The 27223-nt window shown below is 38.8% G+C and overlaps 1 protein-coding gene across 1 annotated transcript in view; it reads left to right on the top strand.

Moving 5' to 3' along the window:
- The window catches only part of ACOX3 (acyl-CoA oxidase 3, pristanoyl), a 31937-nt gene extending 12217 nt beyond the window's left edge, over positions 1 to 19720 (top strand). The window contains exons 7-17 of the mRNA XM_008946804.1: positions 3812 to 3908; positions 4307 to 4489; positions 5877 to 5999; positions 8447 to 8567; positions 8994 to 9113; positions 9552 to 9665; positions 11330 to 11445; positions 14234 to 14408; positions 14886 to 14953; positions 15633 to 15719; positions 19309 to 19720. Coding sequence (XP_008945052.1) covers positions 3812 to 3908; positions 4307 to 4489; positions 5877 to 5999; positions 8447 to 8567; positions 8994 to 9113; positions 9552 to 9665; positions 11330 to 11445; positions 14234 to 14408; positions 14886 to 14953; positions 15633 to 15719; positions 19309 to 19428 — 1324 coding nt within the window. The 3' untranslated portion in view covers positions 19429 to 19720. The remainder of the gene's footprint in view (positions 1 to 3811; positions 3909 to 4306; positions 4490 to 5876; positions 6000 to 8446; positions 8568 to 8993; positions 9114 to 9551; positions 9666 to 11329; positions 11446 to 14233; positions 14409 to 14885; positions 14954 to 15632; positions 15720 to 19308) is intronic.
- Positions 19721 to 27223: the final 7503 nt, after the last annotated feature.

The following is a 27223-nucleotide window of genomic DNA, read 5'->3' as shown; positions in this document are numbered from 1 at the left end:
ATTCTTAGATTGGAGCCTTGATTGTAGAAACTGGAGCTAAAATATTGCTGTGCAGCTTTCCTCAGCTTCTCTGTAATTCTTCTCAAGTCTAACCTCTCAGTGAGTTTCAGTCTGGAATATGTGGCTGTTTTCTTTCCTTCTGCAAGTTTTTCACTAAATCTCTGAAGTGTTATTCTTCCCAAGGTTTACTGTATCACATAAACAGCCATGAGATCACTGGACTCACAGCCTTCCAGTACCATTCACCTGCTTTCTGTTTCTGCCTGGAAGAACTGAAGGAACTGTCACTGCACCATCTCTGAAGTAGTCAATAACAAAAGCTGGCAGGAAAGGAGTTTTAGTGAGTCTGAAATTTACCCAAGCATGTTTGAGCTATTTGTACTGTAGGTAACAGCTTATTAATTTAGGACTGGTAAAAGGAGATTGTAGCTTTTCCAGCTGCTCCTTTTTTATCAGCATTACTGCACACCAGATGGATTACAACTGCGTGATTTAAAGTAAGATTAACTTCTCTTGAAATATTCCCTGAACTACTGGCCAAAGAACCCAAACAAGAATGCTACTGTTGGAATAGTGCTCCAATCTGGTCAGGTCATCTAGGCAGAAATCTTTGTGATACTGTTGTTTTTACCTGTGGGCTACATGATGCAAAATTGCACTTTGCTATAGAGCCCTGTGATGTATATTTAAAATGACAACTATCTGTCTTTCTTGCTGAGAGTTCTTAATCTCAGTCACACTATTTGCTCTGCAGAAGAGGCCCTAAGTAGGATAGCTTTCAAACCTGTGGTCTTGTCATCACTGTGTGAAATTTAACCATTTTCCAAGCTTGCTGCTATGTGATATCCCCATGACTGTGTATATGGTTCCATTATTGTAAGATATTTCGTCAATTCTTTAAGGAGATTTTTCCCCTAAATGCATTGACAGATGTATCCACTATGCCTCATAGGCTAAGAACCATTAGAAATGCAGTCATTGACTTCAGTAATCTTACTATTTATTTTTAATACGTTCCGATACCAAGCTCAAATTGGCCAGTACATCTAACAATTTCAAATAGCAAAGTTCTTGGAGAAGGAGCGTGACAGCAGTTGGCAGTGATCTCATAAGGTTGCCTAACTCCCAGGACCTGCATTTATTTTCAACACTGGTGCTTATAGGCATGTATCTTATTTCGTTACACATGGGAATTTTCTGTGTGATTTTTACTTGCTTGTTCTCTCTCTCTTGCTTCTTAAAGATTTTGCCATTTTATATGCATTTATTTTGGTAGCAGTTTACAGAAGGAGAAGGAGATCATGTATCTGTAATGGGCAATATCAAGGGAAAAAGCTAAACTTTCAAAAACTGTGATTTGAACCAATTTTGATTTTAAGAAAATAGATTGTTATATAATGATTGGAAATCTATTATTATGGTTCACTAGTTGTGAAAAGAGTTATTACAAAAAGGGTATACATGCAGGTTTTAATCAAATTCATTCTAGGTAATCTTTTCTGTGGTACTGAATTACCTACATTATATTTATGTTGTAATAAATAGATTACATTGTAATCTATTATATTACATTATATATTATATTATTATTCTATTCTATTCTAATTGTAAACATTGTAATAAATGTTGTAATACAATAGGTTGTAATAAAACTTTCTAGAAGACTTTTCCCTCTTTCCAACAAAAGACTTCCTCTAATTTAAATGTTTGTGTCACAGTAGGTGAAAGTAGGTAAAACTGTTTAGGTCAGCTTGGGAGCTGTTCTGCTGGGCACACATCTGCCACATGTTCAATATTAGTAGACTTACATTTTCAAAAAATAGGTTATTAGTGTATAGATTTATATATAAGTAGATTTGAATGTGTTTTTTAAGAACTCCAGAGTTTCAAGCACGTATCAATATAAAGAATTTGCTACAACGGCACAGCTTTGCTGAATGAATTGAACTAATCACTACAGCATAAAACACCAAAGGACAACTTGCCACCTTGTCCTACTCATGTGAATCTTACTGTTCATCACACACAGGAGTAAACACACTCCAAGTATACTTTTGCAAGGAGAGAGCCCAAGAACTGGAAGCCTTTGAAATTTCTTCCTAATCTGTTCCCCAAAGATTGTATCATCCATTGTATGGATATAGAGGAACTAGGAAAATAGTGTGCTGAACTAAGGACTTAAACTTCATCACACACACTCTCCTCTAATTAATGGGTAATAATAATCAAAAAGCTCAGGTTTCTGTCTTGCATGCTATTGCTTAAAGATATTGGAGGTGCTATACAGTTTTAGTTGTGGTGGATTTTGTTTGGGATATGGCAGAGAATGTCAGTTTAACCATGAGACCTTTTTTGTATGAGTTTTTTTTATGTTCAGTGATATGAAACAAATATGAACAAAGAGGGACATCAGATTTTTGGAATTCTGAATTTGCTGCTGTTACAAAGTAGTGGTAACTAAAACTGGCACTTAATGAAGCATTTTTTAGGATCGTTAAGGCCAGTAAGCAGCTGGTTCTTGGTTAGGATAGAATGCTTTTCTCTGTGGCTAAGTCTGAAAGTACTGTGTATCTCTAAGGCTGAATAAATTCAGTATGCAGATATGTTTCCTTGGAAACAACTTGTAATTTTAAAGCATATGCAGCAACGCAGCCCTTATGTAATTTATTAATGTGAAAGACCTGGCTCTCGTGAGCCTTATTAAATAGATCAGCCTGTATTGGCAGGGGAAAGGAATTTGCTTTGATTACAAATATAGCTTTTTGAGTGCTATTAGATACTGAGATATTCATGAGTGGAGCTGATATTACTGCTGTTGTGCCAAGTTGCATTGCCCATGTGGGTGAAACAGTTCGTATGCTTTCTTCCTGAAGAATATGAATACTCAGGACATTCTGCATCTTCTTTCTTCTTATTGATGCTGGATTTAGAATTTAGAAAAGGTTATCTTGCTCTTCCTTTTTAAGATGCCACATTCCAGGGAAGACAAATCCTTGTTTAAGTTTAAACAAAGGAAAATTCTCCATTTGATTCCTTCTCAGGGCACTATTTCAGCTATGTCCTCATTTGTAGTGCAGTAACTTGATCTGCTCACAGATATATATTTTAGACTTAAAAACTTTATAGTGTCTCTATTCCAAAGCAGGCTCCAGACTGAACTGAGCAACACCAGTAAAGCATGTGGTTCAGCAGAATTGTTTGTGGCAGGAAATTATTAGGACTCAGAATGGCCCAGTCAAGTTCTAAGCAGAAAGAAGTTGTTCATCTTCCTGAGATTTTGATAGCTGAGATATCAAACTAAGTTACTTACCTAAACTCATGCAGATTGAGAATTCAGTTGAGGTTTCTGGGCTGTTGGTGAAAGTGTCTGTCAAAGTGCCTCTGAAGAAGGTCTCTAATAGGTGAGTTTACCTCTCCCTCCCCTCAAACAGAATACATTGTTCATCCTTCCATTAGTTGTTTACATAGTTACTTACAAAGCTGCTGAAATAGTTTCCCTAGAGTCAACAAGGTGTTTGTTTTATTTTTGTAAGCATCGTATTTAAAAAGCAAAACAAGGCAAAACAAACTGAACAGTTGTAACAAGTAATTTCATGTCTTGAATTTCCTCTGCTGCTCTGAGTCTGAAAGCATTTGTTTTCCCAGGCATACTCTCCTAAAATTACCTGCCTGGCTTGATGGTCACTGCTTTCAGTTCACTGATATGCCTGAGATCATTGTGCATGTCTTTGTTTGACCTTTTTTCTGTAATGTAGACACCTCAGACTATGTCAAAGTAGAGTGTACACTGCTTATGTTTTTGTTTGAACAGATTTGCCATGTTCCATAACGTCAGAATACCTAAAGAACACATACTGAATATAACTGGAGATATCACAGCTGAGGGGAAGTACTCAAGTTCAGTGAAGGTATGAATGAAGGTTTTGTTTCATTAAATATACAAAGGTATAGGCAGGCTAAGAGATAAGAGCATGGGCCTATTGTGTTGGGAAGTACTAGATAACTGGACTTAAATAAGGCTGTTGATGATTTCACATAGGATAGTCCAAATGCTGGGGTTTTAATTGCTTTTCAGAGAAGTCTCAAACCACCCTACTGATTTTACTGGCATTTTGATCTTTGTGCTACCTCCACATTTAGAGAAATTACTTCAGATCTTGCCAGAACGCCTTATCTGAATGTGTCAAGAAATAAGGGATTGGCCACTCCTCTGGGCTTCTGATCATGATACCAGGGTTGTTTCTTTACAGGGACCGTAGATGAAATATTAGCCTCACTGTTCAGTCTGTGCCTTTTGCTCATTCAGGATGATAAAGAGCGTTTTAGTGCAGCTCTGGGATCCTTGTCCACGGGCAGGATTGTCATCACAGCAATTTCCACGACCAATTTAAAGCTTGCCATATCAATCGCCATTCGCTTCTCAGCAGCTCGACGTCAGTTTGGCCCAACTGATGATGAAGAAATACCTGTTCTTGAATACCAAACACAGGTAAATACTTTGGAATTCACATTTATAGACCTTTATATAACAAAACTCAGATTCTGAGCTACCACAGATCAAAACTGTGACACTGGTGTTAGTGAAATTAAAGTTGTCTCTATGTCATCCGAAGTGTCCTTCTAGTGCAGCTGGGGGTGGTTCATTCCAATGCAAGGCTTTTTTCTGGCATGATCGGGCCTTTGACATAAGTTCTTGGCATAGCAAAACCCAAAATACTCAAGTTTCTTTGAAGTACCTAGAAACATTTGTCTTCTAACATAGTAGCCTTTTCAGAGAAAGACTGTCTTCTATGCACACAAGAAAGTATTGCAGATGGAGAAACTAGTATTTGTTTAAAAATGTCAGTGCCTCTTTTGCTGCTATGCTAATTTTCTCTTTTTTAGCCTTTATGCTTTAAAAGTATAGAAATCAATGATATTCATTGTGACAAGTATCAAGCTAGCACTAATTTTGAGAGGAGTATAACCAATGTTTTCTTCAGATTATGCTGATAAAAACCACTTTTTGCTGTGAAAAAAATAGGAGTATGTAGGGTAACTGGGAAACAGAATAAAAACTCATATCTGCTGAATGAGAAAGATTAATATATAAAAAGTGCTGAAAACAAACCTGCCCAGTTGGCCCTTGCAAAATGTTTTGGTTTTTTTTCCAGGTGTGCACTTAGTCATGCAAGACAGATTTCATGGGTTTCTGCAAACTGGCGAGAGCTGCCTTCTTTCCACCTCTTCTGAATAAGCCAGGGGCTGCTTCTGTTCTTTTAGTCTCTGAATGTTTCTCTGTTTGGGCTTATTCTTTGGGCTCTGCTTGCTGAACCTCTTGTTTCCTTCTTGCTCTACTACAAAAGCTACCTAAAGCACTTTCTGTTTTCATCCGTGGGCTCTGAGTTGCATGCAACAGCAGAGATACTTTTTTCTCAGCTTCACTGCCCAGGGCTTTTTTTAACAGAATGCAACCAGCACTAAGGGGCATTCAGCAGTGTTCAAGGAAGTCAAACAGTGACACCCTCTGTCATGTTGCTACTGAAGAATCACTTAAATCATGACTGGCCCTGGTTTGCCAGACATTGTATAAACACAGGGCAAAAATACATCATTGATCCCCAAAGCTTCAGAGAAGTTTTGCACTGGTTTACCAGAGTGTTTATCACAAATTCCTAAAATGCATAAACTAGAATAACGTAACTATAACTTGTGTATAAAGTAGTTACACCTAGTTATGTTTATGGGTGGTTGTTATTAATTTATCCTTAAAACAGTTTTGCAATTTGAACAACATAGAAACAAATAGGTTGATATAATATTCTAAGGTGGTTACATATATATAACTATAAAAATTATATATGTTTGTGATCAAATCTGCTTAATTTTTATTCTAGCAATGGCGTCTTCTTCCTTATCTGGCTGCTGCATATGCCTTAGATCATTTCTCCAAATCCCTGTTTGAGAACTTTGTAGAATTTTATGTGGGCATATTGACAAAGCAAAGGAGTAAGAGACAGGTAAGATATTTACACGTCTCTTCTTCACTGAGTTCTTATTGTAATAACTGGAAACTGTTAAATGAAGGACCTACTTAGAAGTTTTAGACCATCTTATAATGAAGGCTGTCTCAGAAATATAGGACATACAAAGTAATGATTGAAGTTGCATTTAGAAGACCATCGAAATTACTTTTGATGGATTGGTTAAAGTTTCATTGATTTCTGAGGGATTTAAGGTTATGTTCCCTTGCAAAATTGTTCATCATAAATATATTATGATAATGTAAATTCAGCTTATAACTGTTGTGAGTGATACTGCAGGGAATATATATCAAAGACTTTCTGAAAAGATACTATTAATTGCTGCAAAGACTCAGTAAGTCCAGATTGAGTTTACCATTCATTATTCATGAATTAGGATAAATATTTTCAGAGAAAAAAGTCTTAATGCTGAATTTCCACAATCAATCCCTTGGAAGTCACTCCTTTACAGAGGAAATAGTTTGATCTCTGTCTCTCTGCAGGGACTGATTCTCAACCAAAATATGCAGTATGTTTTTTTATAGCATATACATTTTACTTATTTTTAAATATTTTGACAATATTCATTGTTAGAGCCCATGTATTGGTCAGATCTCACATAAACACTAAGGCCTTTTTCAGCTAAAATAAAGTTTATGAAAGATTTGTGTACTAATGGGTGAGCATTCTAATTTCTCCTCTTTACACAGACGGCAGAAGAATATGTCTATTTTTTATAAATCTGATATTTTGTCTCTGGGTGTCTCCAGTGCAGTCAGTAATCATGGGCAAAACAGTGACTATCAGGAAAAAAAATCATGAGAGAAAAAAATCTGATTGTTGACAATGTTAAAAATGTAATCTTCATTGAGTCCTTTTGTTCTGCACGAGATCTTACAAAACAAACAAACAAAAACATCAACCAAGGAGTTACTCTTAAAACAAGCTCTGGTAGTATCAATCTTAGTATCTCTAGAAACTGGAATTCCAAACACATTTTCAAGGAGGGCTAACAAAGTGTAAATGCAGGCTGCTGTGATTCTCTGGAAATTGAGGAGATATGTTTACATTTTCCTACTCTTTGCCAAATTGATGCTTTAAGTATCAGTGAAAATCCTGTAAGGCAGTAACTATAAATGTCCCCTAGCTGACTAGGGAGAGAGGGATTGCTTATATCACAGATGGGGTAGAAGCTTTCTCTGGACATGCTACCTTCAGCCCCCAGCCTCTCCATCTTTGGGAGGAGAAGGTTGGCAAGCAGTGAATTGTCCCATACAAGGCCATGTCCTCTGGCACATCTCAGCTAAGGTGCACCTGTGTGTCTATTTCCTGGCACAAATTATTGCTGTCTCATATAAGACAGTTAGTGAAGAAGGCTTTTAAAGTTTTAAAAAATATATGGAATAATGGAATTGTTCTGATTGGAAAAGAACATCAAGATCCTCAAGTCCAACCATTAATCCAGCACTGCCAGATCACCACTAAACCATGTCCCTAGGCACCACACTTAACACATCCTCAAAATACCTGCGGGGATAGCAATTCCACCACTTTCCTGGACAGCCTGTCCCAGTGCTTGACAACCCTTTCAATGAAGAGATTTTTCCTAATATCCAACATTAACCCCCCATGGCAAAACTTGAGGCTGTTTCCTTTAGTCCTGTGGCTTCTTACCTGGGAGAAGAGACCAACTCCCACCTTGCTACAACCTCCTTTCAGGTAGTTGTATAGAGTGATAGGGTCTCCCCTGAGCCTCCTTTTCTGTAAGCTAAACAACCCCAGTTCCCTCAGCTACTCCTCAAAAGGCTTGTGCTTTGGACCCCGTCACCAACTTCGGTGCTCTTTGGACACACTCCAGCACCTCAATGTCCTTTGGGCACCTCAATGTCCTTCCTGTGGTGAGGGGCCCAAAACTGAGCACAGCGCTTGAGTTGTGTCCTCCCCAGTGCTGAGTACAGGGAGACAATTGCTTCCCTAGAACTGCTGGCCACGCTATTTCTGATACAAGTCAGGATGCTCTTGGCCTTCTTGGCCACCTGGACATGCTGCTGGCTCCATTCAGCCATCTGTGAACAACATCCCCAGGTTTCTTTCCACCAGACAGCATTGCAGCTACCCTTCCCTAAGCCTGTAACCTTGCATGGGGTTGTTGTGACCCAAGTGCAGGGCATGGCACTTGGCCGTGTTGAACCTCCCATTGGCCCATCGATCAAGCCTGTCCAAATCCCTCTGTAGAGCTTCCCTACTTTCAAGCAGTTGTGTTACAGCTTTTTCTCATGCCAGCAAAAGATATGCTCTGCCATTGTACAGTTCTCAGAAAATTTAACGTAGGTGTTGCCAGTTAATCTTTGATATAAAGCAGTACACATAGCTATAGGTTTAACTCTTCACAAGCTCACTTTATATAAAAAACATTACTTATCTGTAACTTGTTTTTCACAAAGGCTGACTTGGGTCGTGAGATTCATGCCTTGTCTGCTGCCAGCAAACCACTGTCTTCTTGGACTGCTCAGCAGGCGGCCCAGGAGTGCCGAGAGGCTTGTGGAGGACATGGTTACCTCGCCAGTAAGTTACAAACTGGATACACTGATCAGGAGAGGAATGGTTCTGTTGGTGTGTTCTTCGACTATTGTTGTGTCATGTCTGAATTTTAGCAGTATGTTTAGAAAGGGGGTTTTCCTCATTATCTGCATTTTCAAAGTTCATTTTATACCTGATACCACAAAAAAAAGACTGTATATGTGATTCCATCTCAGTTCCAAAAATAAAGATGCAGACTTTATAGATGAAAATTCCTTTTCTAAAATCTTCCCAATATATTCATTTTCAGAAGCTAAACAGTGACTTTTCAAGCTCAGTTCTTGCTAACAACAGATATACATACAGGAACAGACAACTGTGCTGCATTTTGTCACAGAATAATTATTTAGTCCCTCTTAGTTTGCATTAATACATTGCAATATATTAAATTATGTACCTGTTCTTATTAAGTGAATCGTCTGGGTGAAATCCGAAATGACAACGATCCAAACTGCACATATGAGGGAGACAACAACATCCTGGTTCAGCAAACCAGCAACTACCTGATGAGCTGGATGAATTACATAAGAGGTAAGTTTTCATTGTGGAATCCTCTGCTGGACTCAACAGTGTGTAGTTAATGGAATTAGGAGCTAATTTCATACTGAAAGCAATTGACAGGCATTTAATCATTTTGTGGAGCATAAATAATGTGTTACAGGCTCCATCATGTGATACATTCACAATACACAGATAATTGCTGCAAGAAATATTCTTTCTCCTATGTGTTGTCTAAGCTAGCTCAACGTTTTGAGTTGGAGTTGAATCTTATGGGGCTTGTAGGCAGTGAAGTCAAATTTTTCAGCACTTGTCCACCAGTCCTCGTTTGGCTGCTTCATTATGCCTATTTAGCACAATAAAACAAACATTATGGCCTAATTGCATCTGGCCTATCAACTGTATGGATGGCTTTCAGTTCCAAAGAGTCTGATTTCCCATAAATCACTTTTCTTTTCTTTGGTATTTCAGATAAAGCTCCTTTTGAGTCCCCTTTTGGAACAATAAACTTTTTGCAAGATTACCATCGGATCCTCGGCTGGAAATTCACAGCCATTAGTGTGGAAGATTGCATGGACTCCTCAGGTAGCCTTCTGCTCTTCCTAAACTTCCTCTAGAATCTTAAATTCCTTTCCAGAGGAAACATCTGCTACCTGTTAGATATTTGTCATACTACTATTTGCTGATTTTGGTTTGTATTATAGGCATTTCAATTTTCTGAGAACAGAGTTTGCATTTCCAAGCATGTCCTGTTGTTCCCAGCCTCAAGTCTAGAATGGAGGATAGCATCACATATTTTTCTTCCACATTTGTTCCTCTAAAACAGCATTTGTGATCCATGGGTTTTTTTTGCCACTGTATTGTTTTCAAGTGAAACTGTTGTACGAGGCATCGATTGCCACTACCTTCTACCACTAAATTATTGTATTTTAGAAAACCATACAAATTATTTAGAAATACATTGAAAAGGCTTTAAGTGTCTCTGCTTTGACAGTTGCTTTTGGTTGCATGGACAAAAATGAGTAATGATGACAGAAAATTCCCTGCAGTTTTTCTGGCTTACTCTGCTATAATCAAATCAAGTATGACATTAGATGCCATTCCCACTTTTGTATCACTGTGAGCCGAGATCAGCCCTTGGAGGCAAGAATTAACAAAGAAATGAGCACATGATGAGATAGTGACAGGGCGTTGAGCAAAAGTGAAGCTGTGAAACTGAGAACATACTAGGGGAAGAAACTCTCCTACTTAATATATAAGGGGCAAATGAGCTGGTTCCTAGAATTTAGTAACCACTTCAGTCCTCAAATAGTTGTAAAAAAGCTGAACCTTGGATAGCGATGCTACCAAGTGAGATAGTATCATAATAGCCATGTATTTTGAGTGACTTCAGAACACAAAGGCTTATAAGAAAAAAAACAGTTCAAAACAACCTCTTGCTTTCTTCTTTGTTGTGTCTCCAGCTTGTGAAATCCAGCACAGCACAAACTAATATCTAAGCACATTCTCTCCTCTCTTGTATTACCTCCTGAACCAGACTGTAGTTTTAAAAACATCTGAGTCTGTTTATTGTTCAATTCTGATAGAAACTGGACTGTTAATATAGGTGCCTAAATTTAGGTAGCATGTGAACACTCACAATTACCTAAATAATATTCTACAGCAAATCTTAAGCTAAGACAAGCAAGCAGGATGCATACAAGGACTTTATGCTGAAGTAGTTTTTTCCTTAATAGTTCTAAAAATATAACGCACTCATGTACAAAGCAAGTCATTCACATGTCAAGCAATGACAAACCAAGTCATTCAGCCACCTTTGCAATGTTAGAAGTCATATGCTTCCACAAAATGTGGCCTATCTTCTGTTTTTATATTCTCAGAAGGGACTGAGTACCTTGCAGACCTAAATCTTAAATAGGAAGAATAGAGCAAGCTACAAAAATTTGAGTGTGTCAGAAGTCTAAACTGAGCTGTGGATATAGCTTCTCTTTTAGCTTGGAGTCAGTTTGGACTAGTGTATGGTCAGGTACAGTGTCTCCACTGCACAACTACAGTCTGACTGTCTTACCCAGGTGGTGTTTATTGTATCTACACTAAGGGGCAAAAAGTGTCATGTTCATGGATTGATTAAGTAATATTTTAACTTTTCTCCTTGGGTAACAAAACCTGAGACTGCAGGAGAGTCTGTATGTGACTTCTTGCATTACAAATGTAAATGTTAAAAAATTCTCATTTTCTCTCTTTCACAGTTCCTTTAGCAGCATATAAATGGCTGGTTTGCTACCTGCTCCAAGAAAGTGACCTAAAACTGAGCAAGGAGAAGCAGTCTGGGCGAAGTGATTTTGAGGCAAAAAACAACTGTCAGGTAATACTTACTTAGCTTTTTTATTTACTTATTTCTATCCAAGTTTGTCAGATCCTAGCTGATCTCTGATGATCTGCTACAGAGCAGTTCTGTGGAGAGGGACCTTGGAGTCCTGGTGGACAACAAGTTCTCCATGGGACAGCAGTGTGCCCTTGTGGCCAGGAGGGCCAATGGTATCCTGGGGTGCATTAAGAAAAGTGTGTCCAGCAGAAAAAGGAAGGTCCTCCTCCCCCTCTACTCTGCCCTGGTGAGACCTCACCTGGAGTGTTGTGTCCAGTTCTGGGCTCCCCATTTCAAGAGGGACAGAGATCTACTGGAGAGAGTCAAGCGAAGGGCTACGAGGATGGTTGGGGGACTAGAACACCAGCCTTATGAGGAGCGGCTGAGGGACCTGTGGCTTTTTAGTCTGGAGAAGAGAAGACTTAGGGGAGATCTAATTAATGTGTATAAATATATGAGGGCTGGGTGTCAGGAAGGAAGGGGCAACCTCTTCTCACTTGTGCCCTGCGATAGGACAAAGGGCAATGGATACAAGCTGGAGCACAGCAAGTTCCCCCTCAACATGAGGAAGAACTTCTTTACTGTAAGGGTTCCAGAGCACTGGAACAGGCTCTCCAGTGAGGTTGTAGAGTCTCCTACCTTGGAGATTTGTAAGACCCGTCTGGATGCATCCCTGCGTGGCCTGCCTTAGATTAGATGGTCCTGCTCTGGCAGGGGGTTGGACTCCATGATCTCTGGAGGTCCCTTCCAACCCCTGACATTCTGTGATTCTGTGATCCTTTTAGTTTTATTGTCTTATGTTGCAAACTATGATTTCCTCAAGCATAAGGCAGCAAATAAAAAAAACTAAAAAAATGTGATACATATCCACGTGCATCGTGTTGAACAGGAGAGCAGGAACAGTCACCATCAGCACAAGTCTTTCAGGATATATTTCCCTTCAGAAAAGTTGCAGGCATGTGCTGGGTGACATCTGTAATTTTGATAGCACAACTTCTGAAGACTGAATCTACTACTATTAAATCTACTGCAGCATCTGATTATTACATCGCCATCAGCTCTTCTGGCCAAATACATACCGTAGGAAAGAATCTTGCTCTGGCAGGTAGGTAAGCTAGATGACCTAATAGGTCTTCTCCATCTCTAATTTCCATAGTGCAAAGTATTCATGAAAGACACCAGACTGACAGCATTGGAAACTGAGAAGGAAACACTGACAATCTACATATAGCAGATCCAGTCTCTCACCAGAGGGTTTTAACAGCTAGGAATGGCTTAACTCCGAATTTCAGTGTATATACCCAAGCTCCCCAAATTCTTCCATTACCTCCATGAGAAGAACTGGCTCTTGTCCAAGGAAAGAATTGCCATTTGTCACTGAGGAGAGAGGTCTGTTCCCTGAAGATGGCCAGTGTTGTTCAGTGTCTCTGCAAAGCTCATTAGAAAACATCAGGAAGGTACATTCAGCTCTGCACCTAGAAAGAGCCAGCCTAGTTTCAGCAGGGGATGGTCTGTGTGAAACCATTGGTGGTGTGGAGGAAATCTTTCCTGGTTTTACCCTAAAAGCAGCTTATTAGACAAGCTCTTCAAGGTCAAGTTCAGAATGGGAATTGACAGACATTCAAGTCAGATTGCCTGTCGGTGTCCAGGCCAGTGTGTTAGAGAGAACGGTTTGCTCAGAAGTCTGAAAGTTCTTTTTTATGTTCAGATGTGCTAAAATGTACAGATACTTAGGCATGCAACTGCTTTTGAGATAGGCATTGACACACCTTAGGTCATTAGCTCTTCTTTTCTCGCTACAACTCATCTTCAGGACAGCAGGATTTTTCATTTAAATGGTATGCCTCAAAAACATCAGAAAACTATTTACAGGCTGTGCTTTAAAGACATATACATATTTGATTTAAAACTTTCTGGGCATGAAGAAGCAGTTTTCTGTCAGCTCAGTGGCTGGTTAATATATAATATTTGTTCTTGCTATGGGAGATCTGGAAGAGATTCCTAGCCTATCCCTAGGTTGTTTTGGTGTGGGGATAGCTTAATAGAAACAATAAAGAAGTGCAAGCAAAGGTAAAGAAGGAAATAGAATCACAAGGGAGAAGAACAGGGAATCAATTCTTAATGTTTCATTTGTGGTGTTAAGCCTTATTTCATTCTGACTAAGGAATTGACATCTATGTCTAAAAAGGTGCATCTGGTAAGGGGGAAGTCCTCCTTAAATATGCAGAGAATAGATCTGTATTTTGTAGTTCATGCTTGTATCTGAGCTTGGATGTAGGAATGCCACTGAACAGCAATCAAGAGAGACAGTCATCTTTGGAATATGCCTTTTTAAATGCCACAGTGCATTTAAGTGCAAGTATGATGCAAGTACTGAAAGACAAACTAATCAACTAATTCGAAATTTAACAAAAAAAAAAAACCTGAACAAATGGGCTAAACCCAAACAGCAGTTTATAGTATTGCAATAAAGCAGTCACCACAGCAATGGTTTCATTATCCCCTTCTCTTCTTCAAGTAGTTTTCTCTGTTAGCAGCCCATGTCCTGGTGGGACACACGCCATGATACAGTAAAGGTGAAGTATATAAAAGTAGACAAGTGTTCCTATGGGAGTACAATAAGTTTTTATACTCTGTTAACAGTAACTGGTGACTTGCCTTTCTGATCAGATAATTGGCAAGGATTAGTTGGATAGTTCTTGCAACACATATTGCAGTGCCATTTTGGACCAGCTGAGGATTGGTTCTTTGCATTTTGTTGCTCATTGTCCTCCTTTCTTTTCCCAAGGTGTACTACTGTCGATCATTAGCCATTGCTTTTATTGAACAAACAGTCTTACAAAGATTCCATGACTACACCCATGATCCCAACATACCATCTACTCTGCAGCCAGTGCTTAAGAATCTCAGTGCTCTGTATGGACTCTGGTCTTTAAGTAAACATCTGGCTGTGCTCTACCAAGGTGAGATCAGCTTGCTGAATACACTGTGCATGTCACTGTGTAACAGTCCTAACTTGGCAGGGGGAGGGAATCCTAATTAGGACTTAGATTAGAACATTTTCTTATGGCCTGTGTAACAGAAGACAGTCATTCTGGACAAAATTTTCAGGAGCAGGAATCTAGAGCAACAGATTAACCCAAAAGACTCCCTTTGCTCAGAGATGATGGAGCACTCACAAGTATTGCTGTGGTCCAGCGCTTGGGGGAGAGGAGGAGAAAAAGGCAGCAAGATGCTGAAGTGTAGCTTCTTAGTGCAGAAGGTTCCAAATGTTTTAGATTAATGGTTTTGCACCCAACCCATTAATGAAAGACAGTCAAGCCAGTTACACAGGAGCATCTATTTAGTTGTTTGAATACTGAACTGAAAAACTCCTTTGGCAAAGGATTGTATCAGTGCAATCTTAACTGGTATGAGCTTCTTTGTGACTGTCTTTGCAGGTGGCTATGCTTCAGGTGAACAAGCTGGTAGATTTGTTCAGAATGCCATTCTGGAGCTCTGCTACAGGGTAAGCCTTCAATATTGTTTGTTGTGATTCAATAATTATGTTGTATACAAACACTAAAAAAGACAGGTCAGTTATTCTGTACTCTGAGGGATAAATTAGCAAGATATTACGTTAATAGTTTCTGAGTAACTTCCTTTGAAGTTTAGTAACTCATTGACCCTGAATCTAGTCCTAGTTTATTTACCAAAAAACAAAAACTGACGTATCTTACAAAATAACACTATCAATTTGTGGTCCTGCATTCTTTATTGGAAAGCCAGTGAAATACTGCAGTCCTATTGTACTTATTTCATTTTTGTGTTAGCTCATGAATTTTTTTTCTCAGCAAAGTTTTTTTCAAACTGGGTTATATTCTTCACAGGTAAGCAAAATTTCAAAGAAGGATCTGGACGTTACATTTTTAAAGTTAAAAAATAGGTGGGTTTATGTGTATAAATAGTACCATTTTGGTTAAAATGTGTTTTAAAACCAGTTACCTAAGGAGAAAAACATTTAAAATACAGTCTCTTTTTGCAAATACCCTGGGAGGAAAAAAAACCCAATACAAATCTAGACTCCTTCTTTCTCTTAATTTACCAATAGCTGTTACTTTATGAAAATAATCTTTATGCTGCTTTGTAGTAGATAGCCATAGTCAACTACAGAATTTGCCATACATATGTATTTTGTTATTAAACAGTTGAAGGATGATGCAGTTGCCCTGGTTGATGTCTTTGCTCCTCCTGACTTCATTCTCAACTCTCCCATTGGTAAAGCTAGTGGAGAGGTAAGAAAACACATTTTAAAATTTGTAAATTTAATCATTGAGAGGGGTATTGCCTGTAAATAGCCATAACGTATTCAAGACGCTTCACAGCTACAAAACTAAGACAATTTTTTTAGTGGAAAGTACCAGGATTAAATTGATGTCAGCAGAAAATGGCATTTTGTGTTTGCTGGAGATAGGCTTCAATGGGAACTCATACAGTATTGCTCTAGTTTGGTCCTATGGGCATCTGTGCTGCTGAAAAACAAGCAAAAAATTGTACTGTCTCCTAAGGCTCCTGAAGGAGTAACATGCCTTTAGTACATAGCTTTGTACCTTGCAGAGGTAGTAAAGTGTATTTCTTCTCTGCCTACGACTTCTGCTGCTTTTATGGATATTCACGTTGCAACCAATTTGTGTGAGGTGCATGTGAAACATGTAGAAATTATTTATTTCTTCTAATTCTTTGTAAAATTTTTATTTTAATAAGAGCTAGGGCAACTTAAAACTTGCTTCTGTTAAAACTTTTATCAGAAATTGCACAATTCTTTGAGAATTCTGTTTATCCAGTGGGAATTCTAGGATATGACGGAGTATCTTGTACTAACCAGTGTGAGGTACAGCTTTACCCAAGGGATCCCAGTAATCTCCATACAGACTTAATGGATGTTCTTTTGTTAGCACCTCTGTTTGCTTTAATGAATATATAATCCATCTTTGTTAAAGCAGAGAGATATTTTCTGTGTAGTTACACAATTACACAAATTACACAAGTTACACGTTACACAAAGCAAGAGTTGACTCAAGAGCACAAGAATGGCCAAACTGGATCCAGTTTGCAGAACACTCAGTGACTGACAGTGGCCAAGGAGAACATTATGAAACAGATGAAATATCAGTGTGTTCTGTCCCTGGTGTCTCAGCACCTGGAGCTGGTGGTTTAAGAGATATTTCATGCCATAGGTTGTATTTATATCATTCTGCTTAATAGCCAGAAATTTATCTGTCCTCCATTTTTCCCATCCATTTTCAAGTTCAGCCATCTTTTGGCTTCCATGAAACCGTAATTTCCATAATTTCAGTATTGTGAAAAAAATACTTCCTAATCCCAGTCTGCATCCTTTCACTATCTGTGAGGGCCTTTTCATTCCTCTGACAGGCCTTGTGTTGCCTCTCTGTATCTTTCCTGCTTCTGCCATATCACTTCTGAGGTGTAACAAGACCGACCTACAGGCAGGATTCAGGATGTGGGTGTACCATGGGTTTGGCTATGCTAGTAGGACATGTTCCCTCTCTGCTGTTTTTTCCTTGACGTATTTGAAGAGTTGTATTTCATTCCAAAGTCTCAGCAAACTAAAATTCTTGCTTACTGGCCAACCCTACTCAGCAGGGCCAAGCAGTGGGATAGCTATTATGTAGAGACTAGTGTCACAATACAGTAGTTTGGTTTGGTGTGGATAGACCTGTGGAGAATCACTAAAGCCTGGGGAGACTGCCAGCAAGTTTGACAGGACTGCTGAGTCAAGTTTACTAGATGTTTTTCAATATCCTCTGTCTGTCTTCATGTCTGAAGTTGTCCATGTTCCCATGGTGATCAAGCAATACAGAAGGCAGCCCAGATGTTCCTAAAGAGATACTGGCCTAACAGAATTCTTACTTTGGTAACACAGTATCTACAAATAGAGGAGGAAAGGCTAGCTCAAGGTACCCAGCCATCTCAACAAGAGAACTGTAATCATCACTGAAAACTTTATTTCCATTTCTGTAGTCTTTTGAGGATGAAATTAATGAAAGAGATCATGTAGGGAAGCTCCAAAGGTAACTCTTAAGAGAAAGGACATCATCTGTAAGAGGGTTAAGAATATCCACATTGGCCAAAAGCCCATTTTCACCCATTATTCTGCCTTTAATAGAAGCTGTGAGCAGGAATATAAAATACAGTGCAAGTACACAGTGATCTGTTCCTGGAAGACTAAACCCGTTCGATCAGTCACCTGGAGATTTCTTACCAGCAGCTGCCATGTAGTGGGTTTGTCTAGCTCCTCTTTAGCTAGCTCTTAGCTGACACAAATGCAGAAGCCACAGAAGCTTATTAATATTAGAGATTAATATTAGGAATATAATATGTGAGACATGCCGATAGGATTCTAAACACTACTGAGTTCCTTATGTACTAAATATTTGGTAAGGTTTTGTAAATTCATGAAGTCATATTGAGAAAATAATTTCAAGCAATGATATCCAACCCACGTTGTGCAGAATTCAGGAAGAGTTTCTAAACTGTCTCTTAAGTTTGTGGTTTTCAACTTGTGTAAATATTTTCAACTGAAATTTGAAAAAGGCTGCCAGCCCCTCACTCAAGGAACATACTTAATAAAGCTCCATGTCTCCTGGCTGTCTATATTTAAATCTCTATTCATTGCTATCTTTGCAGCTTCTAAAAACCAATGCCAACATTTTAGTAAAAACTATAGTATGGCAAATAATAGATTATCCAAGCATAATAGAGAAATTAATGTCATTCAGGATAGCCTATGTTGTACTCTAATGGAGTGCCTCGTACCATGACCCACAGATCATAACTGGAGCAGAAGAGAAGTTTCCAGATTTGTTATGGGCAGCTTTAAGCACTAAATAAGAATTCACATTCTCTTTAAAAGAAGCTTTGATGGTGTGGACATCACTTCCCCAAAGAAACTTTGACAATCTCACCTTAAGTATGCAAAGTTACTTAGTTCAAGATTAATTAAAAATTGCTAGACAACTTTAAGTCAAACTTGGAATGGAATAAATAGTTAAAACTAGCCATGAAATCAAGGTTAAAAATATATTTTATCTTAAGTATATTGTATTTCAGTATGTATTTAAATAATCACACGTACATAAGACCAAACTGTCTTTTGATGTAGGAGAAAGGCTTTTCACTTTACATCACTCACTGCTTTTATTCTATTAATATTGTACTCCAACTTACTGCTGAAAATCTAGCCCTCTTTTCCTCATCTTTCTGTAATGTTATTTAAGGTTTTAAGCTTCAGTTAACTATGAACTGCCAAATATTGCTAAAATTATACTTTTGCAGAATTTACTTCCCATGTGCTTTTTTTAAACCATTCCTCGTAAAATTGGAAATCGATGAAGATGATGAATTAACAACCTGTTTGTAAGAGAGGAATTTCTTATGTTCAGATCAAACAGTTCACATCTGGGAGAGAAGTTATGTTACTTTCCAGAAATGTGTTGAAATAGAGGTAGAAACAGACATGCACATGTGCTTGCGGACACAGTCTTCAGGTTTGGATGGAACAAAGATTAGCTTAATATAACCTTATTTCCAAATTTCTGGATTTGTCAGGTTGAAAACAAGAAATTCTAAAGGTTACTGATTTCCTGCTTTCAGGCCAAGGATGATCTACATGATCAAGACAGATATCTTGAAATTTTGAGCTTTATCTCTCTGTTTATTCTTGCCTGTACATAATTATTCACATATGTTATCTAGAAATTCAATCACAATCTCATTTCAACTATAAGTTAATTGATTTCTCTTGTAGAATTTTTTTGGTTTATTTTCTGTGTGAATTAATCCTTTTTTATTATTATTTTGCAGTTATATAAAAATATGTGGACAGAGATCCTGCAAGGCAGCAAAGCACTGAACAGACCTTCATGGTGGGCAGAATTTTGTATTAATAAACCTGTTATAGGCAGGCTGAGGTCAAGATTGTAAACCAAACAACTTGTAAAAGGCTGGATGGGCCTGAGATGGATACTGTATTTCAAACACCAGGAGGAAATGAGACCACATGTCAAACACAGAAAAGGAAAGAGATTTTCATAGAGAAGTGCCAAGTTTTAAGATAACTTTGAAATCAAGTCCAACTTGGTCTCAGTATTGTTGACATAGTAATGACAGGAACAAGAGCAACACATTTGTGCATAATTCCTATTTACTCAAATACAAAAAAATGAAGATTCATAATGATCACAGCTTTGCAAAATTTGTATAATAGAAATGCTCCAGTCCATCTATTGATTTTACTGTCATATTACAGAAAATAAATAATTAAAATAATTTCCCATCAGGGATTATGAATAAGATGAAGAAAAGCAAAATAAAAGAGCATTTGAAGAAAAAAGACATCAAGAACCCCAACAGTGATAAAGCTGTATTAAGGGATGGGAATAATTTCCAACAGTGCCTTTGAAGTCTGTGAAGCTGTTCTGATTTACTTCATATGTCTCTGAGTTAAACTACTTGATTGCTCTTCCAGTGTAGGAGAGCACTGGGATTTTAAATAATCTGCCTTTAAATTGTGTATAACTCTGTAGAGAAAATTAATTGAAAACAACTCATTTATACATCTTTATAAATAAAGTTGTATAGTAATGCAAACTTGTAAGTCTTGCATACGTTCTTGGTTGGTTTTAACCTTTTCAGTTCTGCAAAACCAGTTATCAAGCCTGGGATACATGGGCACACGTAGAAACTGCATCTATGTTTTAGGTCAGAATATACTGAAATTATTATAAATATGGTCTTATAAGAACATAGAACAGTGTAAGCAATTCTTGAACATGTTAGGATATTTCTCTTTTAGATATATAAACTACTTTTAATCACAAGTGGAAGAGACACTAACAAAGCTTTGAAAAGTCAGAATATTTTATGCTTTAGATCTGTTGTGAAGAACAAATTAATTTTTTCCTTTATTACATCTATGAACTGCAGTACTGTTAAGACTTAATTCCTGTTGCTCTTACTGTTGTGAGCAATCCAATCAAGCCAAAGAGATTATTTCGTGTGTTAAAAAAATGAGTATTATTTGTGACTGTTCGGGGCTGAATTATTGTCTGGGGTATTAAATAAATGCAATGTCAACACTTGGGTGTTGAATTCTACTTCAGCAGAATCAGACCCTTGTCTATAAAATTTCATTTTTCTTGCAATTTTAAATATGAGTCTTTACAGACTGCCACAGTGTGACCAAGTAGTTCTATAGAGGCTTCTTTGCTTCCACCTATACGTGATGCAACTCAGGAAATATTTAATGGCTGGAGAATGTATTGAAAGGCCAGCGTTAAAAAGATTTCTTGGAGTACCTCAAGGTACCTTTATTTACTAAACAGATTTAAGCGTTTGTTTAAAAAATGCCAAAACTGTTGTTTATAGTTCCGTTGGAAAAATGTGTAAAAACTACCTTGTTAAATCTTACCTGTACTTTTTTTTTCTGAACTTTGATTTCTTTGCCAGAGGTAGTGTTGCCTGTGTTTTTTTCTGCTTCTATTCTTTCTTGTTTTCTAATGAGGCACTGTAATCCAGGATGCTCCAATAGAAGCTCTTTATCTAGATATTGAACTGTAGGAAACAGTCAAAAGTTCATCCTTCTTTGCTGGAAAAAGAAAAAAGTTTAAAGTATTTATTTCCTTTGAACTGTTTTGCCTCTTTTAATAATGTCCAATAGGTGCCATCATCCCACGGGGGAAAAAAAAATCAATACAGCTAAATAGCTATCATTAAATGTTATGGAATCGTGGAGTCTCATGGTCATCTATTTTGTGTCTCAGCAGGGAAACCTGCAAGTGGCTCCTGCTTGCATCTGTGCAGACCTGAAGCAAGCAGGCAGAGCTCAATATGCCATATATCCAATGAGAACACAGGGCTCTCTGACAGCACCTGGGGCATATGGGGAAGAGATGCCCCATGGCATTCAGTGCAGAGACCCATAGCACTGCTCTGTCACTCCACAGTCTGTGTTAGCAACTGATCAGCTGTGTTATTTCACTCTCTGACACATGTGAGATTTCACCAGCACTTCTGAGCTTCTCAGAAGTGATCCGGTCTTCTCCTGCCTCCTTCCTCACAGCTGGGAAACAGAGCTGTATATACATTCTGCGTATAAACTATAAGTCTATTTAAGAGGCCTTTGTAGCCCTGAAGAAAAAACAAAGGCATTTGACATGTGGCTTAAGCCACCTTTGTCCAAAAAAACCCTGAGAAATCAGCTCTGTCACAGTAGAAATTGCTGAGGACCTGGTAAGCCCTAAAGATACCCACCAAACACATGATGGGATAAACAGACACCCCTGTAGGAATATATCCCTAAGCTGTTCCTGCTAGTCTTATTTATTATGTCTGTTTAGTCAACATCCCAACTCCCTGATGAAAGCTGAGCCGTTCTGTGCTGATAAGGACTGTGCAAAGTGGCAGGAAAGTGTGCTGTCTGTTCTGAAAAGCTTCTAACCTCGAGCAGAGCAAGCACTGCAGAGAGTGCATCAGGAAGAACATGATTATAAACAGGCAAAATGGGATACTCAGTGAAGTGTCACAATTATGGAGACTACTACCTGTCCCACAGCTTGCACTCAGCTTAGAGCTTCACAAGATCCTTGGATACCCACACAGTTAATGGCAGGGGCTGGATACCTGAGCACCAGAGCTGAAATAAGAGAGCAATGGCAATGTGAGGCCTTGGGGGTTTACTCTGTGTGACACCACACATCTCTGTACCGCAGGATGATGGTGGCTGCTCACCAAGACTGCAGAGTCTGTACAGATGTTCAGCAGCTGTTGGGCTTCATAGGCTGCCAGCCAAGGCTATCTCCACTTACTCTCACACCCAGGACAAAGCCATGGCGCAGCAAATGCAGGCCTATTCCATGGGCCTCTACAGTCAGTATTACCAAAACTAGTATTTTCTGAATGAACATCTGGATAACCACTCTTAAATCAGTTACCCTTATGAATTTCTGACCTATATATTAAGCCAGGCCTGTGTAATCAAGTGACCAAAATATCCTTTTCCTCTGAAGTCAACAATAAGCCAAAGGTTCTAGAGGTCTCCTGCATCCAGATTCTCAAACAAGCAGAAATTTTAAGTTTCAGCTTGCATAACTGCAGCATGGAGGGATAAAGATGTCATGAAATTTGGCATCCAATTTTCCACTAAATCATAGGGCAATTAATTCAACGACTACCACAAGATGTCATTATTATATGCAGTTTGTTCCTCTTTACAGGACATCAGATAAAAGAAGCCTCTGGCAGAACAGGAAAGTAATTTCCTTCACAATTCAAACACCAAATAAAGTTGCATGTGTCATTCTAACTTAGTTGGGAAGCTGGGTTAAAGGCTGTCAAATAGCTTCAGTCCAAAACAATTTGGCCACGGGAATCCGTCCTTTCAAGCTGCCACACGAGGCAGCTAATTATGTCACCAAAAACTTGACTCCAAGTAGGCCTGAAAGAGCCCCAGGCCTGCTGCTTCCCCTGTGCCCATGATGGCTTGTCGCCTGGATAGCGGGATTTTCCTGGGTTTTGACCTTGCCAAACCACCTACCTGCCAAGGGTAGTTCAAACCAGTATCCTCCCTGACGGGGTATTTCTGCTGCTGTGACTCGGTTAAAGCAAAAAAATCTCTTTTCTGTCAGAAGAAAAGAGCGAAGTTGTTCCTGTACGTTAAGACACAGAATGCACACACCTCCATGCTGACGTGGCAGGGTAAGTAGCTGAATACTTCACACCACCTTCTTTGGGAGTGATGGTGTCAGAAGAAAGGCTTGGGGAGCCAGGTGGAAGCCCAGCCATCTGTACAGCTTCAGTCCTCTGAGCAGAGGTTTCTTGGGGTGCTTGTTTTCTGCAGAGAAGTAGACTCATAGGCTGCCATTCCTGTCTGAAAGCCTCTTTCCCCCTGTAATAGATGATTTATCACGCATTCTGCAGGGTAGCAACTTTCTCTTCTGTTTGCCTTTATTCATGTATTTTCTTTACTGATTTAATGTGTTTTCAAACCTGAGTGATGATTTAATACTAGCCCCTGCTATCAGCACAGCTGATCTCTCTCTGGGATGCAGCCCCATGAACGTTACAGAGGCCTGTGTTTGCTCTCGCAGCACTGTGCCTCCACGGGCCTTAGCAAGGGTTTGGTATCCTCAGTTCTCATCAGCCTGAGAGCAGAGTGAGGCTCCAGGTCATTTCAGCTTGGTTCACTGGCCTAAGGAGCACTGTAAGCAAAGGGGAGCTCGCTGCATGAGACATCCATGTGATAGTATAATCTGAGGCAGACAGATCCAGCCAAGGCAAGGTCAGCTGTGAACGCAGCGGGCTGCCCACAACACTGTCAGTGGGAGCAGAAGCGTAAAGCTTCACTCTTCTCCAAGAAAGTCAAGCCTCAGCTTTATCAAATACAAGCAGAGCATTTCATGTCGTTTACTTTCAGAAGCAGAAAGAGATTAATGCAATTTTTTTTTTGCTGAGAACAATGGTTCTGCTGACTACCTTGGCTTTTTCTTTCCCAAATTTTTGCAGTCTGGTTGTATTTGTTCAGCATTCCCACAGCATGAATATCCGTTGAATAAATGCAGTTTCCATCAGGTTTTTCTTCACTATGTTTGTTAAACAATAGACCAGCAAGTATGTGGCTAGAAAAATTTCTAGTGAATTTCCTGAAGAAAATTTACACATTTTTTAGCATTTTTGTGGAGGAACTATGAGTAACTGTGGTATATAGAAGACGCCAAAGACCCAGCATCAGTGAGAAACAGCCTCCTTCACCTGCCTGTGTACTTCCATCCTCCTGCAGAGTAGCCTCCCCAAATCATTTCACTTGCTTGTCATCTCTTCACTCATAGATTTGCTAAAAGCTCATTTTTACCAGGTGATAAAATATCCATTGTTATTCCTCCTTTTATGCAAAAAAAATTATTTTTAAATTGTAAGTTCTTTGATATAACAAATGCCTTCAATTCATAATGACAGTTTTTGTTTAGAAGGGCATTTGCTTGCAGTGTATGTGTCATGGAAAGATAAACAGGAGTTGGAGAAGAGCCCAATGGAAGGACCAGCATGGAGCTTTAGTTTGGTTAGACCAATGACTGTGATAGAGACATGCCTCATGCTTTCAATCACTGCTTCACGGGTCAGGACACCTTCTAAAGCATCCAGAGAAAAACAATCTACTGGCATTATGCTGTACTAGCAGATACTACACTGGCACTACCACCTCCACAAGGTCTTTTGGGGCAGCCTGTACACCAGCAATCAAAAAACATTCCCTGAGAAGGAAACCTCTTTTAACAGTTATTTTTGTAAAATGTAAGCATCAAACCAGGAAACTATAACCAGACATAATTCTCTAGAGCAAAAATATGAGCTGTGATGACAAAGTAAGTTCTTTATAATGATGGAGGAAAAAAAGTACTCAACTAGAAGTCCTACAGAGTATTTAGGTGCTTTTATCACCAGGATGTGATGAAATAATTTCCAGTCCCTTACTAACCCAGGAAGATGCTAAGCAACATATACTATGGTAAGCATTTTAAAATCAGCGGACTCATATAACTGGTAACAAAAGATTGTGAAGGCTTGACTAGGAAGACTTGACTGGCCTACTCATCCTCATTTCTGTTATATTTAAAAGTATCAAAGAAATTCCACCAGAATAGAGCTTGCTGGATATTATAACAAAATTTTAAAAGGGCAGATCATGATTCCGTCACAAGTGAAGTAACAGAAAATCTGAATGAGGGTTCACCTAATAATTAGCATAGAGTAATACAATAAGTATCAATGAGAAATTTTATAGAAAATAGTTTTTCAGATAAACCTGATTTCAATCTTGGAGGGGTTAATGGATATTCTTAAACTCTGGGTTTTTTTTTTTTTATATCTGTAGCATGCATTGTACATGTTTATTTCTAAGACACCTTAGTAAGAGTTACATGACACTATGAGTAAAAAATAAGCATTCTACCTATCAGTAAAACACACTTGAACTGAACTAGAAAATTCCTGACAGACAAGATCTCAGAAAGTCATCAGTGGAAAAATCATGTGTGCTTTAGGGATGTTAAGGATAATCCTAGACCTGCCACTGCTTATTATTGTCCTCGGTGAGCTGGAAGTAATTGTAAAAATCTCTTTTATTAAAATGTGCAGAATTGGTGGATTGGTAAATAAAGGTGAAAACAAGCTTGATATACAGGATGATCTGAAATGCTTAATAAGTTTAGACTGGTTTTGCTCAGTCAAGTATGCAACACCCCCTTCAACAACACAGAGTTAAAAAAAAAAGATTTTGTCATTTTAGGTCAGACAGAGCTAAGACAAGGTGAACGCTTCCCTTTCCATACTGGCTGCTTGCTCTCATCAGCAACGGACCTGAATTGATGTATTTGGGAGAGAACTATGTGGTTTACAATTTTTTTTTAAAGTTACAGGAGTGTCACAGGAGGAGTAAGAAAGTGTTTGATCCTTCCAGACTTGACACGGTCAGAGTTCCTTGTCTGGCCCTAGTTTTGAAAAAGCCACATCCAAAGTGAGGCCCATAAAAATGCAAGCCTGTCTGGAAAATGGAAACTGTGTTGTGGAAAGGGAAAATTTCTACAAGTAACTCTGTCTCAGCGCTTGCAGAAACCAGGTGCCAGACTGCTGCTTCCTCAGGGCACAAAGCAGTAAAGGATGCAAAACAGAGTGAACGTATTGACTTCAAAGCTGGAAAAAAGTGCAGTGCAACAGGAAACTGGAGGAACTGAATGTTTAGCTTGTCAAAGAGGAGCTTAAAATACAATGCAATCGTAGCATTTGGCTTGTCCAAAAGTGGAAGAAAATGGTGAATGTTAATACAACTCTAATTTGTGTCTGATTACTAGGGAGAGATTTGAAGAAATTGTTTACCTTGAAAGAAAGTGTCTACATATACACACATTATTTTGGATGACCAAACAATGGTTTATGGTTTTGTTACATGCTGTACCAAGATCCTTTAAATCTCTTTTTCAGAACAGCTGGTGCTATTTGAACTGCCCTCCAAAAAAGTACTTCTCAGAGTGTCATTAAATAATGATTTTCTTTAAGCCCACACAAACACTTGGCTTTTTCCATCTAGTTTATCAACAATGAGTGTTTGCAAAGTCCAGAACTGAGCACTGGCTGTGTTTCACTAGTGTGATGGAGGAGCCAGGAAAAGCATATCTCCTGGGGAGTATTCCCAGTCGTAAATTTATTTTCGACACATATAGGGTGGAATTGGGTTTCTGTGCTTGTTTTGATCTCTTTACAAACTCTTATTAAAAGAATGTCTTCCAGCTCCACAGAACTGCGTATCTGGTTCCAGTCCTAAAGCCGTGGATAAGTCTCACAGCCAGAAACATGGGGCAGTGGGAGCACAATTTTCACAAAATATTTCTGTAGAAAAACTACCTGTCCCACCTAAGGCAGGGTACCAGCATCCAAACTTCGGAAAGATGGTGAAAAGGAAGAAATGCACAAGCGCCTAAGATGCTGAGCAAGCACCAGCCCAGTCCTGTGCTCAACACATGACTATTTGCATGGTTGACCTATGCTCTACAGCACATGAAAACCATATATTTTTTTCCACAGCAGGCAGTTGCACTGAGTGTTGTTCATCCAAGGCACAGCCCATTGGCACAGATCCAGTCAGAGACACTCTTTGGTCTCACTGGTGGGCTCTGCTTCAGAGTTGCCCCACAACAGTCACCAGGTGATACTTTGGAGGTGATGCAGT

Source organism: Merops nubicus, unplaced genomic scaffold (genome assembly GCF_000691845.1).
Source record: "Merops nubicus isolate BGI_N331 unplaced genomic scaffold, ASM69184v1 scaffold5239, whole genome shotgun sequence".
Lineage (NCBI taxonomy): Eukaryota > Metazoa > Chordata > Aves > Coraciiformes > Meropidae > Merops > Merops nubicus.
Note: the sequence above shows the minus strand (reverse complement) of the source record. Positions and strands in the feature narration are given on the sequence as shown.